This window comes from Meriones unguiculatus, chromosome 2, assembly GCF_030254825.1.
Source record: "Meriones unguiculatus strain TT.TT164.6M chromosome 2, Bangor_MerUng_6.1, whole genome shotgun sequence".
NCBI classification, from domain to species: domain Eukaryota; kingdom Metazoa; phylum Chordata; class Mammalia; order Rodentia; family Muridae; genus Meriones; species Meriones unguiculatus.
In genome coordinates this window covers 55,124,739-55,142,876 of record NC_083350.1, presented here as the reverse complement: position 1 = coordinate 55,142,876, position 18,138 = coordinate 55,124,739, and the positions used below count along the sequence as shown (strand labels likewise).

The 18,138-nt window shown below is 47.5% G+C and overlaps 1 protein-coding gene and 1 long non-coding RNA gene across 14 annotated transcripts in view; one reads left to right on the top strand and one right to left on the bottom strand.

The window, feature by feature from the left end:
• Positions 1 to 408: 408 nt before the first annotated feature.
• Positions 409 to 16,792, bottom strand: LOC132652351 (uncharacterized). 3 transcript variants are annotated; one of them, XR_009589854.1, is made up of 7 exons: positions 16,613 to 16,792; positions 15,908 to 16,047; positions 15,506 to 15,796; positions 15,167 to 15,376; positions 8,379 to 13,081; positions 2,608 to 4,511; positions 409 to 802 (listed from the first exon to the last, which is right to left on the bottom strand). It is a non-coding gene; the product is annotated as an uncharacterized LOC132652351 (long non-coding RNA). The 3 variants fall into 3 exon arrangements; XR_009589853.1 differs by having other exon boundaries at positions 15,908 to 16,792; XR_009589855.1 differs by lacking the exon at positions 15,167 to 15,376 and having other exon boundaries at positions 15,908 to 16,792.
• The window catches only part of Bin1 (bridging integrator 1), a 57,420-nt gene continuing 54,909 nt past the window's right edge, over positions 15,628 to 18,138 (top strand). For all 11 annotated transcript variants that reach the window (XM_021662756.2, XM_021662754.2, XM_060377506.1 and 8 more), the window contains exon 1: positions 15,628 to 15,761. In XM_021662756.2, coding sequence (XP_021518431.1) covers positions 15,678 to 15,761 — 84 coding nt within the window. In that variant the 5' untranslated portion in view covers positions 15,628 to 15,677. The remainder of the gene's footprint in view (positions 15,762 to 18,138) is intronic.

The following is an 18,138-nucleotide window of genomic DNA, read 5'->3' as shown; positions in this document are numbered from 1 at the left end:
CTTGTCACCTTGATGAGGTGTAGGATCACTTGAGACTTTGGCCTTTGTCAGGAGGGCAGTAATCTTGAATAGGTTTTCTGTGGGTGGCGCTGTTCCCTGGGCTGAGACCCTGGACTGTATTAAAACAAAAACAAAAACAAGGAAGCGAACTGAGTACAAGCATCCATCACTCTCTTTTTCTGATTGTGGATCTGATGTTCCATTACCAGCTGCTTCTAGCTCCTGCTGAGTTGACCTCATTGCCATGATGGACCGTCCCTTTGAATTCGGCATAATAGACGTAACAGTACTTTTCTTCTTAAAGTGCTTCCATCAGGATATTTTATCACAGCAACAAGAAAAAAAAAATAGACAGAAGGCACACAGAACAGACAAACAAGTCCGACCTCAATTGTTACTTATGTTTAGTAAAAGATTTTCATCCGACACATTAATTTGGGGGTGGGGAGCACAAACATGCAGTCTGTAGCAATGAGCTGGAGGTTATTGCTGGGGGAAAAAAGAAGTTATTTGTGCTTGTTGGTTTTATATATCGGTATGGTTGGACCCTGCTTTGTTAAACACTGGTAGAGCTGCTGCAGGAGGAGGAAATTTTGTAGCTATGATTGGCATACGTAGTCAGGTAATGTCAGTCACAACGGCAGCCCTTTGTAATGTGGGTGAATCTTGTGCTGTCAGATAAAGGCAGGGCTAGCCAAAACTGCAGTCTTCTGGAATTGAAAGCATTAGCTGGAGTGTGACCAGAAATCAAAGGAGTTTCCAGTCTGCTGGCCTGCTGTGTAGATTTCAGACCTGGCCAAACCTAGGATAATAAAAAAGATAAAAAACTAAATTGATCAAAAACTTCAACTATATAAAGACTCATGAGTTAGGCTAGGTGTGCTGGTGCAGGCCTGTAATCCCAGCACTCCTGAGGCTAAGTAGGAGGGTCACCTGTTCCAAATCAGTCTGGGCTATAACTAGTGCTAAGATAGCCTGGGCTATGTTGGGAGAAACTATCTAAAAAATTTTTAAAAAACAAACAAAAAGCCCAAAGCAAACCTAACCAGCCAAACAAACAAACAAAACAAATGAACAAACAAAAACCCAAATAATACATCTGCAGGAAAATAAATGAAACTGGAAAATACATTAAGTGTGGTAACCCAGGCTGGGAAGACAGGTGTGGCATATTTTCTCTAATTGCAGGTTCCTCCTGGCTTCTAAATCTTCTATGTATGTGTATTTGTGAGGCATAAGTGTGTAGAGGCAGGAAAGCTAAAGGGGAGCTCGATAGAGTGGGCAAGAGGCTTTAAGGGAGAGAGGTAGGGAGGAGGCTATCATACATTCAATATGGACATGGGAGAGGGAATGTTGGGGCGCAAGGCTCTAGCAGGAATGAGGGGGCAGAGAGATTGTAGCAAGGATCAATTGAAACTAAATATGTGTGAAAATGTCCTAAAGAAACCAGCTACTTTGTAAGCTAATTAAAGTAATAATAATAATAATAATGATGATGATAATAAAAACATCAGTGTGCTCACAGCAATGTTTAAGAAGAAAGTGAAAGGGGGAAAAAAACCACTTCATCTGTCACTACTGATGACTGTTCTACTACTTCCTCATTCTAGAAACAAGGATGTAGGATCATGCATTAGTACTTTTCTGAACACAGGAAAGGTAGAAAATTGTTAGAGTGAGAAAAAAAAAATCTCTGCTTGTGGCCCCCAGCGAGAAGTCAGGTCAAGGAACAGGATTAGCCTGGACACTGAAAGTTCCTGTCAGAGAGCCGCTGGGGGCAAGATTCTGTATAATGACAAGTGACCACCCTGCAACCCCGCTGCCCACTGAGAGGTGAAAACAGCCTGTCACAATGGAGACAGGAAGCATCGTCACCTTAGCAACGTGTCCAGCCAGCATCAGGCACTTTCCATGGTGACACGGGTCAAGCATGCCTGCTCAAAGTGTGGAGATCCATTTTCTTTTAATTAGAAAGTCGAGCATTAGTTTTCTATATTTGGTGTGTTGCGGAGGCAGGTCTGTGCTGTGCTTGTGTGTGGAGGTCAGAGGGCAAACTGGCAAGTATCTGTTCTCTCTTTCTACTACTTTGGTCCCAGGGATTGAGCTCACGTTGTCAGGCTTGGGGACAAGTGTCTTTACCCAGATGGACCAAACACAGCCAAGCACAGAGGTGTGTCTGAGAGGTGGAGGCAGCCTTATCCCTGGGGCTTGCAGACCAGGCAGCCTAGGTAAATTGGGGTTTTCCAGGCCAGCGAAAGACCCTGTCTTAGAAACAAGGTATATGGCTCTCAAGAATGACAACTAAGATAGTCCTCTGGCCTCCATATGTACACACACACACACACACACACACACACACACACAGCAACTTAAGAGAAAAGAAAAGCAAAAAGACAAAACAAAAAGCCAAGCATTTCTTGTGCAGGCAGGATTGTGGGGTGAGCCACACATCTGATAACATTGCTGTGACCAAGGGCTGAGCCCGCTGAATTGGACATTGTCAGATGTTTACTCAGAGTGAACAAAAACCATGATTATGTTGTGTCCTCTTCTGTAAAATGCAGAATGCAAAGCCCATGATTTCATTGCTGGAGTAATGCTGGCCACCTGCACTTGGGTGAATGTGCGTCTGTCTGTCCCAGCGAGCCCGTCCTCAGGGTCCAGCCAGCTGTGTCCCCGGGGCTTCCAGCAGCTCCTGGAATTGGGTAGCCGGGCGGAGTTAGTAGGTGTTCACTTCAGAAGCGAGACAGAGAGCGTCAGGAAAAAAACATGAGTGAAATATGACTTAAAATGCTTGAGTCCTGTCCAGACCCTAGCCAGAGTGCGTAGAGAATGGTTGGGCAGATGGCTTAGCTGCACGCCTTGCAAGCTGAGAACCTGCATTTACCCCCTAGAACCACTATGAAAGAAGGGCTGGGCCCAGTGCTCATGTTTGTGATCGTAGAGTTAGGGAGGCAGAGATGGGCCAATCCTTGGGGTGTAGCCGATTAGTTAAGACCAATGAGAGACCCTACCTCTAAAACCAAAATAGACAGTACTGGAAGAACGACACTTGTGGCTTTCCTCTCAAACGCACATGAACCCACCCCCACGGGAACAGGCACCCACAGGAGAGAAAGTGACAAGAGTAGGCATAAGTGAGAAGATGGACAGGCGGACAAGGTTAGACAGATACACTTGCCATGGATGGGATCGGGCTCTAGGGGGCCAGGACCTTTCCATTCTCTTCCCAGTGCTGAGCGCCATATCTGAGGTTGGACGAATGGTTCCTACAGCCCTTCCATGGCACATTTTCTGAATGCTTGGTCTGTGCCCAGACCCAAGGATGATACTGGGTACCACTGTTAACTGTGTGTCTATCTCCCTAAGTCAGAGCTGAAGGCTCTGGCTCTCTAATGGAGTCTCCTGTACTCAGGGGAAAAGCAATATTTTGCAAAGTGTGTTACAAGTCTTCAATGTGGTGCCTGAGCAGGAAGTGATTCTTTTCCTACAAGAGTGATTTCCTCCACAACTTTAATCACCATTTGGAGAAGAAGAACACACATCCTCGTTCACCATTGGGTTACCAATTGGGGCTAGAAGCTGGGAAACAGATCAGTCACTAAGGTGCCTGCTGCTCAGACACAAGGACCTGAGTCTGGATCCTTAGTCTCCAAGGTGTGGATGCTGGTGGGGAGAAGCTGGGTCTGGGTGGAGACGTGTGTGTGTGTGTGTGTGTGCATGTATGTGTGTACCTATGTACACCTGTTTTTAGAAAAAGGTAAATTTAGAGTCCCGTCTGGATATAGCCTGTCTGGGCAAAGCTGTGATGCCTGAGCACTGGAGTTGGGGACCACCTCTATCCACCCAGTTGTGTCCTGACACACAGTCACCAAGGACGTAAACACTGAAATGGCTTCATAGCTGGATTTTGCATATGTATTATGGATTTGGGTAGTAGAACAGACAGGAGTAAAAGACAAAAATATGGAAAGACCCACGCAGGAGTTTGCATCTTAAGTGGTCCTAGATCTCGTCAAGTTGACAATCAGTATTAACCATTGTACTGTGCTGATTGGCAGCTGTGGATTTTCTTTGGGGAAGGGTTCCTTTGAATTATTTGCCTGCTTGTTTTTAGCAATCTATTTCTTCTTATTAGGGAATTAGAGCAAGTCCTTGTGTATTCTGTATACAAGTCTTTTGTCAGATCTGCACATCACAGGCAGGTGTATCTGTGGGGATCACTTCCTCATTTTCACAACAGTGCCTTGGGGAGAGAAAGCTTTCAGGATTTTCAACTTCCATTTAGCAATATTTTGTGACCTCGAACTTCTTTTAAAACATTTATTTATTTATGATGTGTGTGTGAGTTTAGATGTGGATATGGCATGTGAAAGTCAGGGAAAAACTTTCCAGACTCAGTTTTCTTCTTTCAGCTTGTTTTGAGGCAGGGTCTCTCTCTTTTTTCTCTTTGTCAGCGGGCTCTCGAGATTCAGTTCTCCTGGGCCAGTCTGTCATCCACTGTAGGGGTGCTGAAAGAGAGGAACACCAACACATTGGGTGTTTTACATGGGTTCCAGAGATTAAACTCATGTCATCAGGCTTGCCTGGAAAGTGCTTTTACCCAATGAGCCATTTTTCCAGGCACGTTTAGCTATTTTTAATGGTAGATTCATATTCAATTTGTAAGTCAACCAAACTTGGACACAGCCGACTGCAACTTAGACATTTATTTGGGCATCAGTTTTCAGCACCTTACTCACACTGTGCTCTGACATAGCACCTCAGGGTGCATACATTTGTTGTGTACCCTGACACTGCCTTTCTAAGAGGCACCTGGTGCCCTGTAAGTGTGATTCCAGGAAGTGAGCAGCCGTCTTAGATACCCTTTAGCTTACCGATTTGTTTATAGATTAGTGAAATTTCAGCAATGCTTTAAAAAAGCTTAGGAAACCCCATTCTGATTGTTTGATATTTAATAACAAGGATAATTATAGTAAGCTTCCAAAGAGCATCTCCCAGGCTGGGTCTTCGCTCTACAGGATCTCCGCAGTGATTTGTTGCAGGAGTGCTGGGCAAAGGGCTGTTTGCTTTTCTGCACTTCTGTTTGCACACTGGTAAAGCTGGCAAAGGTCAGCCTCAGCCTCACCTGCGATATGGACCACACACTGCACTGATTGGGTATCACAGTAATAGTCACCATTAAGTAGTCCCCTCAGTGAAGGGGACTCTGGATGACTTCCATCTCCTAACAACAGCCTGGCCAGACAAGTGTGATTGCTTTCTTTGAAAAGAGCAAGTAGTAATCAGCCCGGGACCACGTGACCAATGGTGGATAGAAGAGCCATTCACTGGAGCACCAAGCACCATTGTTGTGTGGTCTTCTCAATCCACCACCTCTTAGAGTCAGCACAGACGGAGAGGTCAACAGAGACACAGAGGAGAAGCAAGGAAACTGTCTTGAAAAGTTTCCTTTTTTTTGGTTTGTGTGTGTGCGCACATGTGCATGCACTTGGGATTGTGTGCCTGAGGTTGAGTTCATCAGTCTTCTTCCATCTTATTCATTGAGACAGTCTTTCTCAATCCAACTCAGAGCTCACCGATCCAGCTAGTCTGACTAAATGAGCTTGCTCTGGGGGTTTCTCTACTCTGCCGGTTTCATAAATTCTGGGGAGCTGAATTCCTTGGGCTTACATAGGGAGTACTTTAGCCACCAAGCAAGATATTCAGCCCAGGCAGCTCCCCTGACATTCCCCCACCCTTCGAAGGACTTCATTTTTGGCAGGGGGTGGGGCTAACGGAAAGAACTGGGTTATATATTGTCAGGAGCCTTGTCGCTATCCTGGAGCTAGCTGGTGGCTAAGTAACTGACCCACTGCTGGACCCCTATAAACATCTATGTCAGTAGGTTTGGAAGCTGGGGTGCCAGGACAGAGGTTCTTCTGGAGACCTCTTTGGATATATATCTTCTGCACAGATGACCACAAAGAAGCTGGCCAGGCCCAGGGAATGGTGTGCGGACGTAAGGGCTCAGCACAGACAATGAAGGGCTTGTCCTGAGCCCCTCTTCCCACTCTTCTTAAATCTGTCCCTAGCCTGGGTGTGCAGGCAGGAATACGACCCAGTATGTTCATTACTTTTCTCCTTTGTGCAACAAGACACTAAAGAAAAGCAACTTAAGGGCAAAAGGGTTAACTCTGCTCACAGTTTGAAGGGGTAGTCCATCTTGGCAGGGAAGGCACAAAGGTAGAAACTTGAGGCGGCTGGTGACAGCCCGCAGAAGAAAGCTGAGAGCAATGAATGGTGGGGCTCAGCTCGCTGTCTCCATTTTATTCAGTCTGGGACCCAGCCTGGCGGAAGGGTGCCACTCACATGCAGTCTGTGTGGTTCCAGATCAGTCAGCCCTGTCTAGGAACTCTCTCATAGACATATCCAGAGGTCTGCCTTCTGAGGTGATCCCTGGAGCCTGTCAGGCTGACAATACACCCTATTTGCTTAGCATAACCATGGTTTATGCTTATTTCTCCGGTATAGTTAATTTTCTTCCTACTACTAAAAACTGTCCCATGTGTGACACTCCCACCAAACAGGCTGAGGTAGAGGCATACAAGAGAGAGTAGCTTGGAGTTAACTGTAAGACTAGAGATGTCCTGGAGTTGTCTCACAAAGGGACAGGTCACACACTAATGTCATATGATCAGGTCTCTTTTCATGACAAGTGATCTCTGAATTTATTTATCTATCCATTTCTTTTATTGAGACTGGGTCTCATTCATCGAAGGCTGGACTAGAAGTTAGTATGTAGCTAAGGATGACCTTAAACTTCTGATCTTCCTGTCCTCATCTCCAGAATGCTCTCTCTCTCTCTCTCTCTCTCTCTCTCTCTCTCTCTCTCTCTCTGTGTGTGTGTGTGTGTGTATGTTTGTGTGTGTGTGTGTGTGTGTGTAGGGCAGGGGTCAACTTTGGATATCTTCCTCAATCATCCGCCATCTAAGATTTTGTGGCAGTGTCTCTCAGTGAACCCAGAACTCATTTTATTGAGCTAGGCTGGCTGGCCAGCAAGTCCTGAAGATTGACCTGTTTCCACTTAGCTGTAGCAGCACTAGAGTTACGGGTACATATTTTTATGTGGATGCTGGGATCGAAGTCAGGTCCCCAAGCTCATGAGTGGAGCACTCTATTGACTGAGCCATCTCCCCAGTCTCCCAGGAAAGATTCTTAAATTCTCTGGATCCCATACACATGCCTTGAAGCATACTATCTTAATCCATGTTATGTTGCTGTAATAGAATGTCTGATGCTGGTGTGTGTGTGTGTGTGTGTGTGTGTGTGTGTGTATGAGAGAGAGAGAGAGAGAGAGAGAGAGAGAGAGAGAGAGAGAGAACTACACTACTCATGAGAGTGCTACACAAATGCTTTCTGAGAACAGTGCTCCATGAGTTAGCCACTAGGTCCTGTCCCTTAACAAGCCACACCTATTTCTTAATATAGTTGCATTAAGCATGCTTCCAGCACAAAGGAGTTCAAAAGAAGCGGCACTATTAAAAGGGAGGAGTGACTTGAAAATGCCTGGCATGTACTAAGTCACCATTTCCTTGTTTCCCATAATAAGCTAGAAAGGACGTTACTCCTACGTTACAAACAGGATTTGAACAATTTAACTGAGATGCCTATGAATGGAAAAGTGATTGATTCCCAGGGAGCTGATTTCTGACCCCATGTCTACCTATCCCTTCCACAATACCTTTAGACTGTTGGTATTTTACAAACAAGAGGAAATGAGAGTCATTTGAGGCCATGAGTTCTTGGATATCTTCTCACACTTTTGATTCCCTGAAACAATTGGTTCTACCTGTAGATTATTCTAGACCCTGGGCAAGATAGTTTTTCCCCTGTTTTAAGAGGTGAAGCCTGCCCTTCCAGTGTGCATGCGTGAAGCTGGTCTATTTCAGAGATGGCGGGTGCTGACTAAACTCACACAGGATCTACTAGCCAAGTATCGCCATTAAAGTCATTTCTGAGTTTCCATCTATAAAAGGATAGTAATAGAGTCATAAAAAGATACAAAGGGTTATTTTTTGAAATTAAAATATAATTACATAATTTCCCTTTCCCCCCTCCAATCCTTTCCATGTACTCCTCCTGCCCTTGTTCTCTCTCAAAGTCATGATCTTCATTTTTCTGATTTGATATAAATAACATATTATATGTGATAATGAATAATATATAATTATAATAATATTTGTTACATGTTTATTATATATTTATTATATAATATTTATTATATGTTATATAATATATAAATATACCTTCTTTTAATCCATATGTTACTAGTATGTATATGATTTTAGGGCTAGCCACTTGTTATTAGATAACCAGTTGCGGGGGAGGGCTCTTACCTGGAGAAGACTTATTTCTCTAGCTCTCAGCACTCCTCAGTTGCCTGTAGTTCTTCGTCTCTGGGTGAGGCCCGGTAGATGACCACCTTCCATATTAGCATGTCTATTGGTGTATCCCTTGTTCAGTTCTGTTTAGGCAGCCATGTTGATGAGACTGTAGGTGCAGCTTCTCTGACATTTCTAGGAGCTGAGCTCTCACAGTACACTCTCTGTGTTTCTGATTGTTACAGTCTTTCCTCTCCCTCTTCCTCCCTAGCCCTTGACCTTTGATGCTGGAGTTGTGTTAATAGATGTATCAGTTGGGGCTAGGCACCATAAGATAACTTGTTCTTTGCATTTTAATCAATTCTGATTTTCTGTAATGGTCTCTGCCTGTTGCAAAGAGACATTTCTTTGTTGGGGATGAAAACTATACTTACATGTGGGCATGGGGACAAATAATTAGAACGTAAGTAGACATTATGCTGGTTTTAATAAATGACAGTTGCAGGCTCTCTTTCAAGATCCATGAATTCACCAGCCCCAGGTAGCTGGCTAGGTTTCCAGTACCATGCATGACTTCCCTCTTGGTGACTGGGTTTTAAGTCCATTTAGAGAGATGCTGATGGTACTCGTACCTTTATTAAACCCTTAGGGATTTTGTGCCGTGGTGGACTCATTGTTTTAGTTCATAGGCATCATAGCTGGGCAGGTTGCTTCTTTTCCTTGAAAACTTTCATGGCACCTTCTGATACCACAACAAAAGATTCTTAAATGCATATTACTAAGTGAAAGAGGCTAGTCTGAAAAGGCTCCGCACTGGTTATGGTTAGCATCTGATAATCAAGAGTATAGGTGACCCAGGTTCGATTCCAATAATGCACATGGTGTCTCATAACCACCTATAACTCAGGGAATCTGTTGTCCTTTTTGGCCTCCAGCATTAGGTGTGCATGAATTGCAAAACACTTGCACACGTAAAACAAAATAATACTTTTTAATAAAAATATAAGCGATAACAATGAGATAGTTAAATAATATTCTTCTGTTCTTGAATTATGAAATAAATTCATAATTCAGCCATTAAAGATTTACAACCTAAAGCATAAAAGAAACATGGGGAAATCCTGTTTCTCTGCAAGGAAAAAATTACCATCATTAGCACGGCTATAAAATGGACATCACTACATCTATGAGAACCACTAAATCCAGAACACTGACAGTACCAAAATGCTGATGGGGTGTGGACAGAGTGCTAAGAATCAACTTTTGCTGGTAGGAATGCAAAATCATCCAGATACTCTAGCTTGGGAAATCCTTTCAACACTGAGTTTATTCTTGTCATTTGGTCCAGCAATAGTAAGTACTTCTTAATACTAATCCAAGGGAGTCTATTTCTGTTTATGAATACCAAGTATGGCTGTTTTCAGCTGCTTTGCTTAAAATTTTCCAAAATTAGAAACAAAAAATATGTCCCGTAATAGGTGAGTGTGACAGCTGTGGTGTTTTAGACAATGGGATGTTATATAGGGCTGAAGGAAAGGAGCTATCAGGCCACGGGAAGATACAGGGATCTCAGCCCTCCCCCCCCTTTATGTTCTATCTATATACAAATGCATGGGTTTGCATGTGGAGGGCTAAGGTTGATGTCATACATCATTCTTGATTGTTCTACCTTAGTCACTGATATCTCTCGGTCAAACCCAGATCTGGCTGACAGGGCTAGTCCCACTAGCTGACCGGCTCCGGTGACCCTATCTCTGCTTTTTAAGGCTGGAATTACAGGCGGACTATCACACCCAGCTAGCATTTATGTGGATTCCGCAATCCAGAATTTTGTCCTCAGTCTTGTGTGATGAGCACTTTAACCACTGAGCTGTCTCCCTACACCTGTGACGGAAGTGAACTAGGACTCTCAAATCCATAAGGGTAATGTGTTGTTATAAAGAATGAAAATCCCAACTGTTGGATTTTACCAATGAAGACTCAGGAGCCAGATGCTGGGGTGAAAACCTGCTAGCTCAGAGAGGCAGTGGAAGCACCCAGCTGGTCTTCCTACCCAGCTCATGTCCCAGATGGAAAACACACAAACAAACAAACAAAACAAACAAACAAAAAACCCCACAACCCAAAAAGCTCAGTAGCTCAGCTGACAGCCCAGAAGGTAAAGACTGAAAAACTCAAAGCAAAAGCTTGCTAGCTCAAAGCTCAAAAAGCCCCAAAGGCCAGAAAGCTAATGCTCAAGAGCTATAGAGCTAAAGCTCCTTCCACTTCAGCATGCTGTCTTAAACACCCATCAACGTACTCAAAATTCCTCCTACTCTTTAATCCCAGTCAGTTGGTTTCTTGCTCCATCTCTTGACCTAGGGTTAACTTTATCAAATCCCATGTACAGAGAGCTCTTGGACTAAAGGTGTGTGCTAGGGATGGCTGAACCACACCATAACCACCCGTTTACAATAAACAGAAAGATCTTGGATGAAAGGTGTGTGATAGGGCTCAACCACACCAAACATGAAACAGGGTTTTACAGTTCACAATCTCGGGGTTCACAATGGGATCAAATATCCTTGAAACAGTAATGTGCTGTGTGGTTCCAACTATATGACATTTTGGAAGAGGTGCACGAGTGGGGGTGTGATCAGATCATGGGTTGATAGGAGTTGGGGATGGAGGGGTGAATAACTGGAACACAGGAGACAGTTAAGTGCCCCATATATGGTGTTTATGATGCTATAGTTATTGTACGCTTGTCTAAATCCATGGAATGCATACCACCAAAAATGAACCTCAATGGAAATACACAGTTTGGGGGATCCTGAGATTATCAGGTTCATCAACTATAATAAAGGGGCCGCTCTGATGCAGATGTTGGTGGTGGGGAAGGCTACACGTTAGGGTTGGTTTTAACTGTCAACCTGATACAATTTAGAATCAGCTGGAAAGAGAACCTCTGTGCGAGTCTGTCTAGCTCAAGCTGGCCTGTGTGCATGTCTGTGTGTGTGTGGGGAGGGTTGTCTTGCTCAAGCGGGCCTGTGGGCATGTCTGTGTGTGTACGTGTCTAGATCAAGTGGGCTGTGCACATGTCCGCATGTCTGTGGGGGATTGCCTAGATTAAGAGGGTTGTGCGCACGTCTGTAGGGGATTATTTTGATGGCCTTAGGTGATGGGAAAAAGAGTTCATGTGAAAATGGGTGGCACCATTTCCTATTGTTGGGCCCTGGGTTGTAAAAGAGTGTCGAAAGCTAGCTGAGCATTAAGTAGATATTCTCTCAGCTTTTGATGAAACTAAGTCCCTTAAGCATTTGCGACTGTGCTGTTCTCATTATGAGGGACTAAAACCTGGAATTTCAGGGTAAAGCAAATCCCTCTCCCCTACATTGCTTTTTGTCAGGCATTTTATCACAACAACAGAAACGAAGCTAGTGCATGGCTGTGAGGGGCAGATACACGGGGAATTGCTGTGTCTTTGGCTCAGTTTTGTTGTAAACCTACAACCGTTCTAAAGGGAGCTGGAAAGATGGCTCAGCAGTTAAGCGTGTTCTGCTCCTGCAGAGGACCCGTGTTTGTTTCCATGGTCCTGTGTTGGGTGGATCAAAACTGCCGGTAACTCTGGCTCCATGGGATCTGAAACCCTCTTCTGGCCTCTCTGGGCAACAGCAGTCACATGCACATACACACAAGTTAGAACAAATTAATCTTGAAAAAGAAAAAAAAAAAGCTGTTCTGAAACATAAAGTCTATTAGAAACATGCAAACATTGTTTCTCGGCCTCTCTAAACTCAGGTGCACATACTCTGTTCCCTGTTAAGCATTTGATTTCTCTCTTACCACATTTTTGCTTCCCAAATACTGTTCTCAAAAACAGTTTCCTCATAACATTCATGTTTGGAATTTCCGTATGTGTGTATCTGTGTGTATGGGTGCACACGGAGACCAGACAACAATCTCGGACATCATTCCTCAATATACTCGTTTTTAGAGACAGGGTTACCCGCCTTTACCTGGGATGTGCTAACTAGTCTGGCTGCCCCCACCCCGGGTGTGTTTGTATGTGTGTGTGGGGGTGGGGTGGGGTGGGAGACTAAGCTTGGCTATGGTTCCTCAGGGGCTTGGTTTTTGGGACAGGGTCTCTCACTGGCTGGCTGGCGTGGCTTTTTTATTTGAGTTCTGGAGATGGAGTTAGGACCTCAGTCTTCTTTCTTGATGTTTAGTTGTTCTGAGTCTTTGATCCTAGGCATCTGATTAATTCCTACATAGATTTAAGGAAAACACATGCATATCTCTGGCTGTCTTTTCATTTATAATTATGCCAAGGGCATCACTTTCCTATTGTGTCCTGATTGCGAAAGGTTCCCCTCATGGCTTCTCTTACTGCTGGGCTGGCGAGGCTGACCCTTTTCCACCGAGGAACATCTCTGCTGCTTTGTATTTTTCTGTCATATTTTGAAAGACCAAAAGCCCGATGAAGCAGAATCTTCTCTTCCCGGGGGCTGACCGTAATAGAATTTGACTTCTGCTCATTTCTTTCCGCAAGGAGTGTTGGAAGAAATTGCTTTGACAGGCCTGGGGATGTGGCTCAGTTGGCTAGAGCACTTGCCTAGCATGCATGAGGCTCTGGGACCTACACATAGCACTTCATCAATTGGGCCCCACAGCACATACTTGTAACCTCAGAGTCTAGGGGGTAGATGCAGGAGGATCAGAAGTTCAGTCATCCTCAGCTACATAGCAAGTCAAGGGATATACGAGATTTGGGAGAGAGAGAGGGAAGGGATCGAGGGGGAGGAGGAAAGGAAAGGTGGGAGGGAGAAGAAAGTAAATACTTTGAGAGGATGGTAGACAATTGTAAAATTAGGAAAAAGACCATGAGGCAAAAACACATTTCAGAAGAATGCTGTTTTAGAAGCCCCGGCTGTTTAGATTTTGTTTTTTTTCGGCTCATAAATGGGGCATAAGTTTATAAAGATAAATTGCATGTTTGTGTATATATTTAAGTGTGTGGTGTACATACGTGTACATGTGTTTGTGTGTGCATGCTCTTGTTTGCCCACGGACATCAAAGGTCAATCTTGGACACCTTCCATGATTGCTCACCATTTTGTTTACTTATATATTTAAACAGTGTCTCTTCCTGGTCTGGGGCTCATAGACTGCCTTAGTCAGGCTGGCTAGCCAGCCAGCTCCAGGGATTGAGCCTCCTATTGGTGCTTCTCAAGCACTGGAACCATTAGTGTGCTTCAGTGCCTGGCTTTTATATGCATCCTGGGGAGCTAACATAGGTCCTGTATTGATATTGTCAATATACTACTTTCCATCCACAGTGTCTGGGGCTTGTGAGGCCTGGTTCTTTGCTTGTCAGTTGCTATCTGTGAGACTTTTGTCAGTGATCAGCTTCTGAGCCCTTCTTTTTGCCACAACAGGAAGACAAATGGGTCAGGAAAGAGTTCAGGATGGAAGAGCTAGAACTACATCCAGGAGAGTTCCTGGAAGCAAGACAGGCCGTCAGGAGTCTTGATTTTAGGCCCCAGTTTCTCCATTTGTACGAGGACTGGGTGCCCAGCCTGCAAGAGCACTTGCTGTTTCTGTTGGGAATCTCTCCCTGTGAGAATCTGTCCCCAGCTACCTGTTCCTGTCTAGTTGAGCTTTCCATAGCTCTCACACCCTGGTTCCTGTCCATATGTTGGACACATCTAGGCTCCCAGGAGCACTCTTTTCTGTTCAGCTCTAACTACAGCTCCCGAGGAAGGAACAGGGTAGCAATGTGGCCTGGAACTGGCCACAGGCCCTGGTAGGGCTTTGGGTAGAGGCTGTGGATACCAGCATACCACACAAATACATACAGCTGGTCCTTCTTATTCACATTCCTGCATTCTAGGACGGATAACGTGCGCTGAATTTTTTGCCTTGTCCTTATTCCCCAAACCATACAGTATAACAGCGAGTCACACACTATTTGCATGCATCAGACAGCGTGAATCATCAGAAATGATGTAAAGAATGTGAGGGAGTAGGTGTCAGTTAAATGCAAATACCCTGACACGTGCATGTGTGCACAATCGTGTTTGTATGTGTGTCCGTTCATGTGAGGCCAGAGTACTACCTAGGCCGTCATTTTGACACAGGGCCTCTGGCCTGGAACTCCCCAAGTACAGTAGGCTGGCTAGACACCAAGCTTCTGGTAACTGCCTGGTTCTGGTTTCCCAGGGGTCTTTTGCAAAAAAGGCTTGAGTATCCTACATTTTGGTGTTCGTAGGGGTCGTAGCAAGCCCCTCCCCCTGAGGTATGTGTCATGGGATAAACCCATCTTCAGAAAAACTGAGTGACCCTTAATCGGTTCTCTTCTACAGGAGCAAGTAATCCCCCCTCCCCCACACACTGGTGGAAAGCCTAGCACGCAGTTAGCTTCTTGGCTGTTTTCACTTGTAGAATGGTAAGACACTGCAGCCTCTTCTTCATTGGAACCCTGGACACTAGGTGAAATAATGCTCACCAAATTACTCAGCACAATGCCTGGCACACATTAAGCGCGCAGTTAAGGCTTAGGTGATCGTTAGAATGATAGTTAAAGGCAAACTGGAAAAACAGAGGACTTAGTTGGCTAAGGAAAAGAGGAAAAGAGAAAGGGACAGAGAGACAGCGCCCTAGGGTGCAGGAGGAGGCAGACGCTAGGCTGCCAGCGGGAGGGAAATCCCTGGGAGGGCACCTCGCAACCCGCGCGGACACCGGGATTCCAGGGCCACGTAGGCATCTATCCCCTCGTGTTGTCTTTGATTTTTATAAAGCACCCAAGTCGTTCACCTGGTTACCTTTCCAGGGTTGCAGGCGGTATCTGCTTGGGAGGAGGACTTTAAGCCGCAGGATCGCAGTGGCGCTGAACTGGGGACAGCGTAGGTAGTTCCCGGCCCTAGGCGAAGTCGCTAGCACGCCGTGGGGGGTGTCCCCGTCCCTCAGCCCCACGGCGCCCGCCCCCAGGCTCCCTCCTCCCGGGCGGTGAGGCTCGGGATCCAGGAATGGCCCTTTAAAAGGCAGCGTCGTGTCCGGAGGGGGCGGGCTGGGGGCGCTGACCCGCCCGCGGCTGGTCCCTTCTCCCCGCCCCCTCCCTCCTGCCGTGGGTCCCTCCCTCCCTGGATCCCCGCGCCGCTCACTCGCTCTCCCCGCGCAGGCTCCGTCTCCGTCAGTCCCCCGAGCTGTTCGAGTGCGCGGCGTGGAGCCAGAGCTCGGGCTGGTGGAGCGGCCGGGGCTGGAGGCTGGGAGCGCGGCGCGCACGGCCTCCCCGCGCCATTATCCGCGCTCGCCACGGGCGAGGCCGGCGCCGCGATGGCCGAGATGGGGAGCAAGGGGGTGACGGCGGGGAAGATCGCCAGCAACGTACAGAAGAAGCTGACCCGGGCGCAGGAGAAGGTGAGCGAGCGGTAAACCCGCCACACCTCTCACCCCTACCCCGGGGATCGAGCCGGTCACTTCCGGATGATCGCGGCCGAGGAGTCCCCCGGCTCGGTCTCCTTGCCATGAAGGTGTCCCCCCCGCCCCCACCCCCTTCTCCTTACCTGGGCGCCAGCCGGGGAGGGCGCAGCTGTCCACCTTGTCACCCCGCTTCCCCCACCGTTTTCTATCTCCACGGCTCCTCTGCAGGGAAGTGGAGGCCCCGCGCTCCAGTGTGATCCTCGAACGCGGGGTCCGCTCTCTACTGTGGAGTCCAAGGGTCGGGAGGCTTGGGGGGGGAGGTGACCCCCCAGCCCCACCAGACTCACGCGGGCAATCCAGGCGGGGCTTGCGTGGGGGTGGGGTGGGGGAGGCTGTCTCGCCGCCCCAGGGGCCGCGGGAGCCCCAGACTTCTAAGGCTATACTTTCCCAGCTGCCTAGTGCGGACGCTCACTGCCCGCTAACTGCCCTCTCCTTCCTACCCCATCTCTACCTTAGGCCCTGAAGGAGGGATCACTCTCTTCCTTCCAAGAGGTGCCTGAGGCCTAGAAGGTCCCGCCCAGACCCGCCGGGTAGTGGAGGGTTCTGCACCCCTCGCCCCTTCAGGGCTTTAGCGGTTCCAGCAGCTGGAGAGAGGGGTGGTGGGGAGCTCACGGCTCTCCGGCTCTCCGGGTGGCCCAGAGAGGGGTGTGGAGGGCGCCACGGGGAAACTCTGGTTTGTTTGTTTGTTTTTTTCTGCAGGGGATGGGATCAGGGCTTCCTGGGACACCCTGACTGTGCAGGAAATGCAGGGATTGGGGGCGGGGGTCCTTCCATGGCCTGCCTCTTACCCCAAGCCGTCCCTGGCTTATTGAATTGGATCACGCCAGCTGCTGACGCCACTTCCCCTGCCAGTTCTGACTCTGAAATCTGAGATTGTACAATCTGTGCTTCTGCCAGGCAAAGCCCCCCATGGCTCTATCTGGGCCGGGGCCTGGTGGGGACAGGGACAGGCTTGCCTTCCTCTGCCAGACTTGGGGCTGATTATAAACAATGACTTTTGCAGCTGAGAGCTGCAAGCTCCCCAAGGATGCAGCCACGTGATGGGGGGGGCGGGTAGAGCTTCCTTAGAGCTCTACTCCTCATCCTTGTGGTTACTAGCTAAGGAGGGGGTGACTGTGTGTGTGTTTGTGGGGAGGCTCTTGCTAATCTCCAGATCTGGCCAGAGCTCCTTACCTCAAGGAAGAGGGATGGATCAGAGCTCCTCCAGTAGTCTGTTGGTGACTAAGGAGCGGGAGGCAGATAGAGCCGCCCTGGCTTCCAGTGACCTAGTAATTCATCTAAGGTGCCTGGAGCCTGTTTCCCACTCCTGGAGGAAATGAACGGAAATACTGGGAGTAAGCTGAGACAAGTTCCCTGCCCTCGCCATGTGAAGACCGACTTCTTTAGGACTCCTCACGGTTGCCAGTGTGCACCTCTGTCCAGATGCATTGGGGGCTGGGGGGGGCAGTAGCCTTCTTGATGCAGTCCTGGGGGCCATTAAGTCCATGTTCTTTTCTTGTAGATAGCCACTGATCTGCCATCTCTCTTTTCAGTGTCTGCTTGGAGGTTTTGGGCAGTTGGCTGACAGCTGGTTGGCTATGGACCATGGCTAATAGCCAGCAGCTGGCCTTGCTGAGCCTGGGCTTCATGGGCCTGCACTTGTCTCTTGCCACGGCTGCTCACTGTCCCATGGGCATTAGTTAGGGACCATTTGCCCAGGGGAAGCCAAGACAGTCTGACAGGCATCCTGAGACAGTAGCTTGCTCCCCATCCTCTCCCTCCTTGGCCAGCTTCAGGCCCTGCTTTCAGGAAGCCCTGTGCCTCGCCTAGATACTGTCCTCTTCTGCTTGTCATCCCGCCACCTGGAATCTGCATTTGCCATAGCCTGGGTATAGTGATTGGGCTGACACCCCAACATCTTCACGAGGTGGTCCATAGCCTATTCAATGCTCACTGCTAATGGGGGGTCTCAGTCCCATTGTCTTACCAGCAGTCTTGATCCTGGGCCTACCTTCCTTGGTCAAATAAACTAGCCACAGGGCAATTTTATCTTATAATTGTCATAGAAGGGCACTTTCTGAGCAAGGATAGCAGCTGTTGTGGTGGGAAGCGTAGAGAAAGCCGGGGAGATGGCTCAGTTGGAAAAGCGTTTGCCACACTAGCATGAGGATCCGAGTTCCATCCCCCAGAACTCGCGTGTAAAACCGGAAACAGGAGTCCCCAGAACTCGCGTGTAAAACCGGAAACAGGAGTGTTGTGAGCCTAGCATTCCAGTGCTGGAAAGTTGGAGACAGGAGCTTCTCTGGGACTGGGTGGCCAGCAACATAGCTGCATC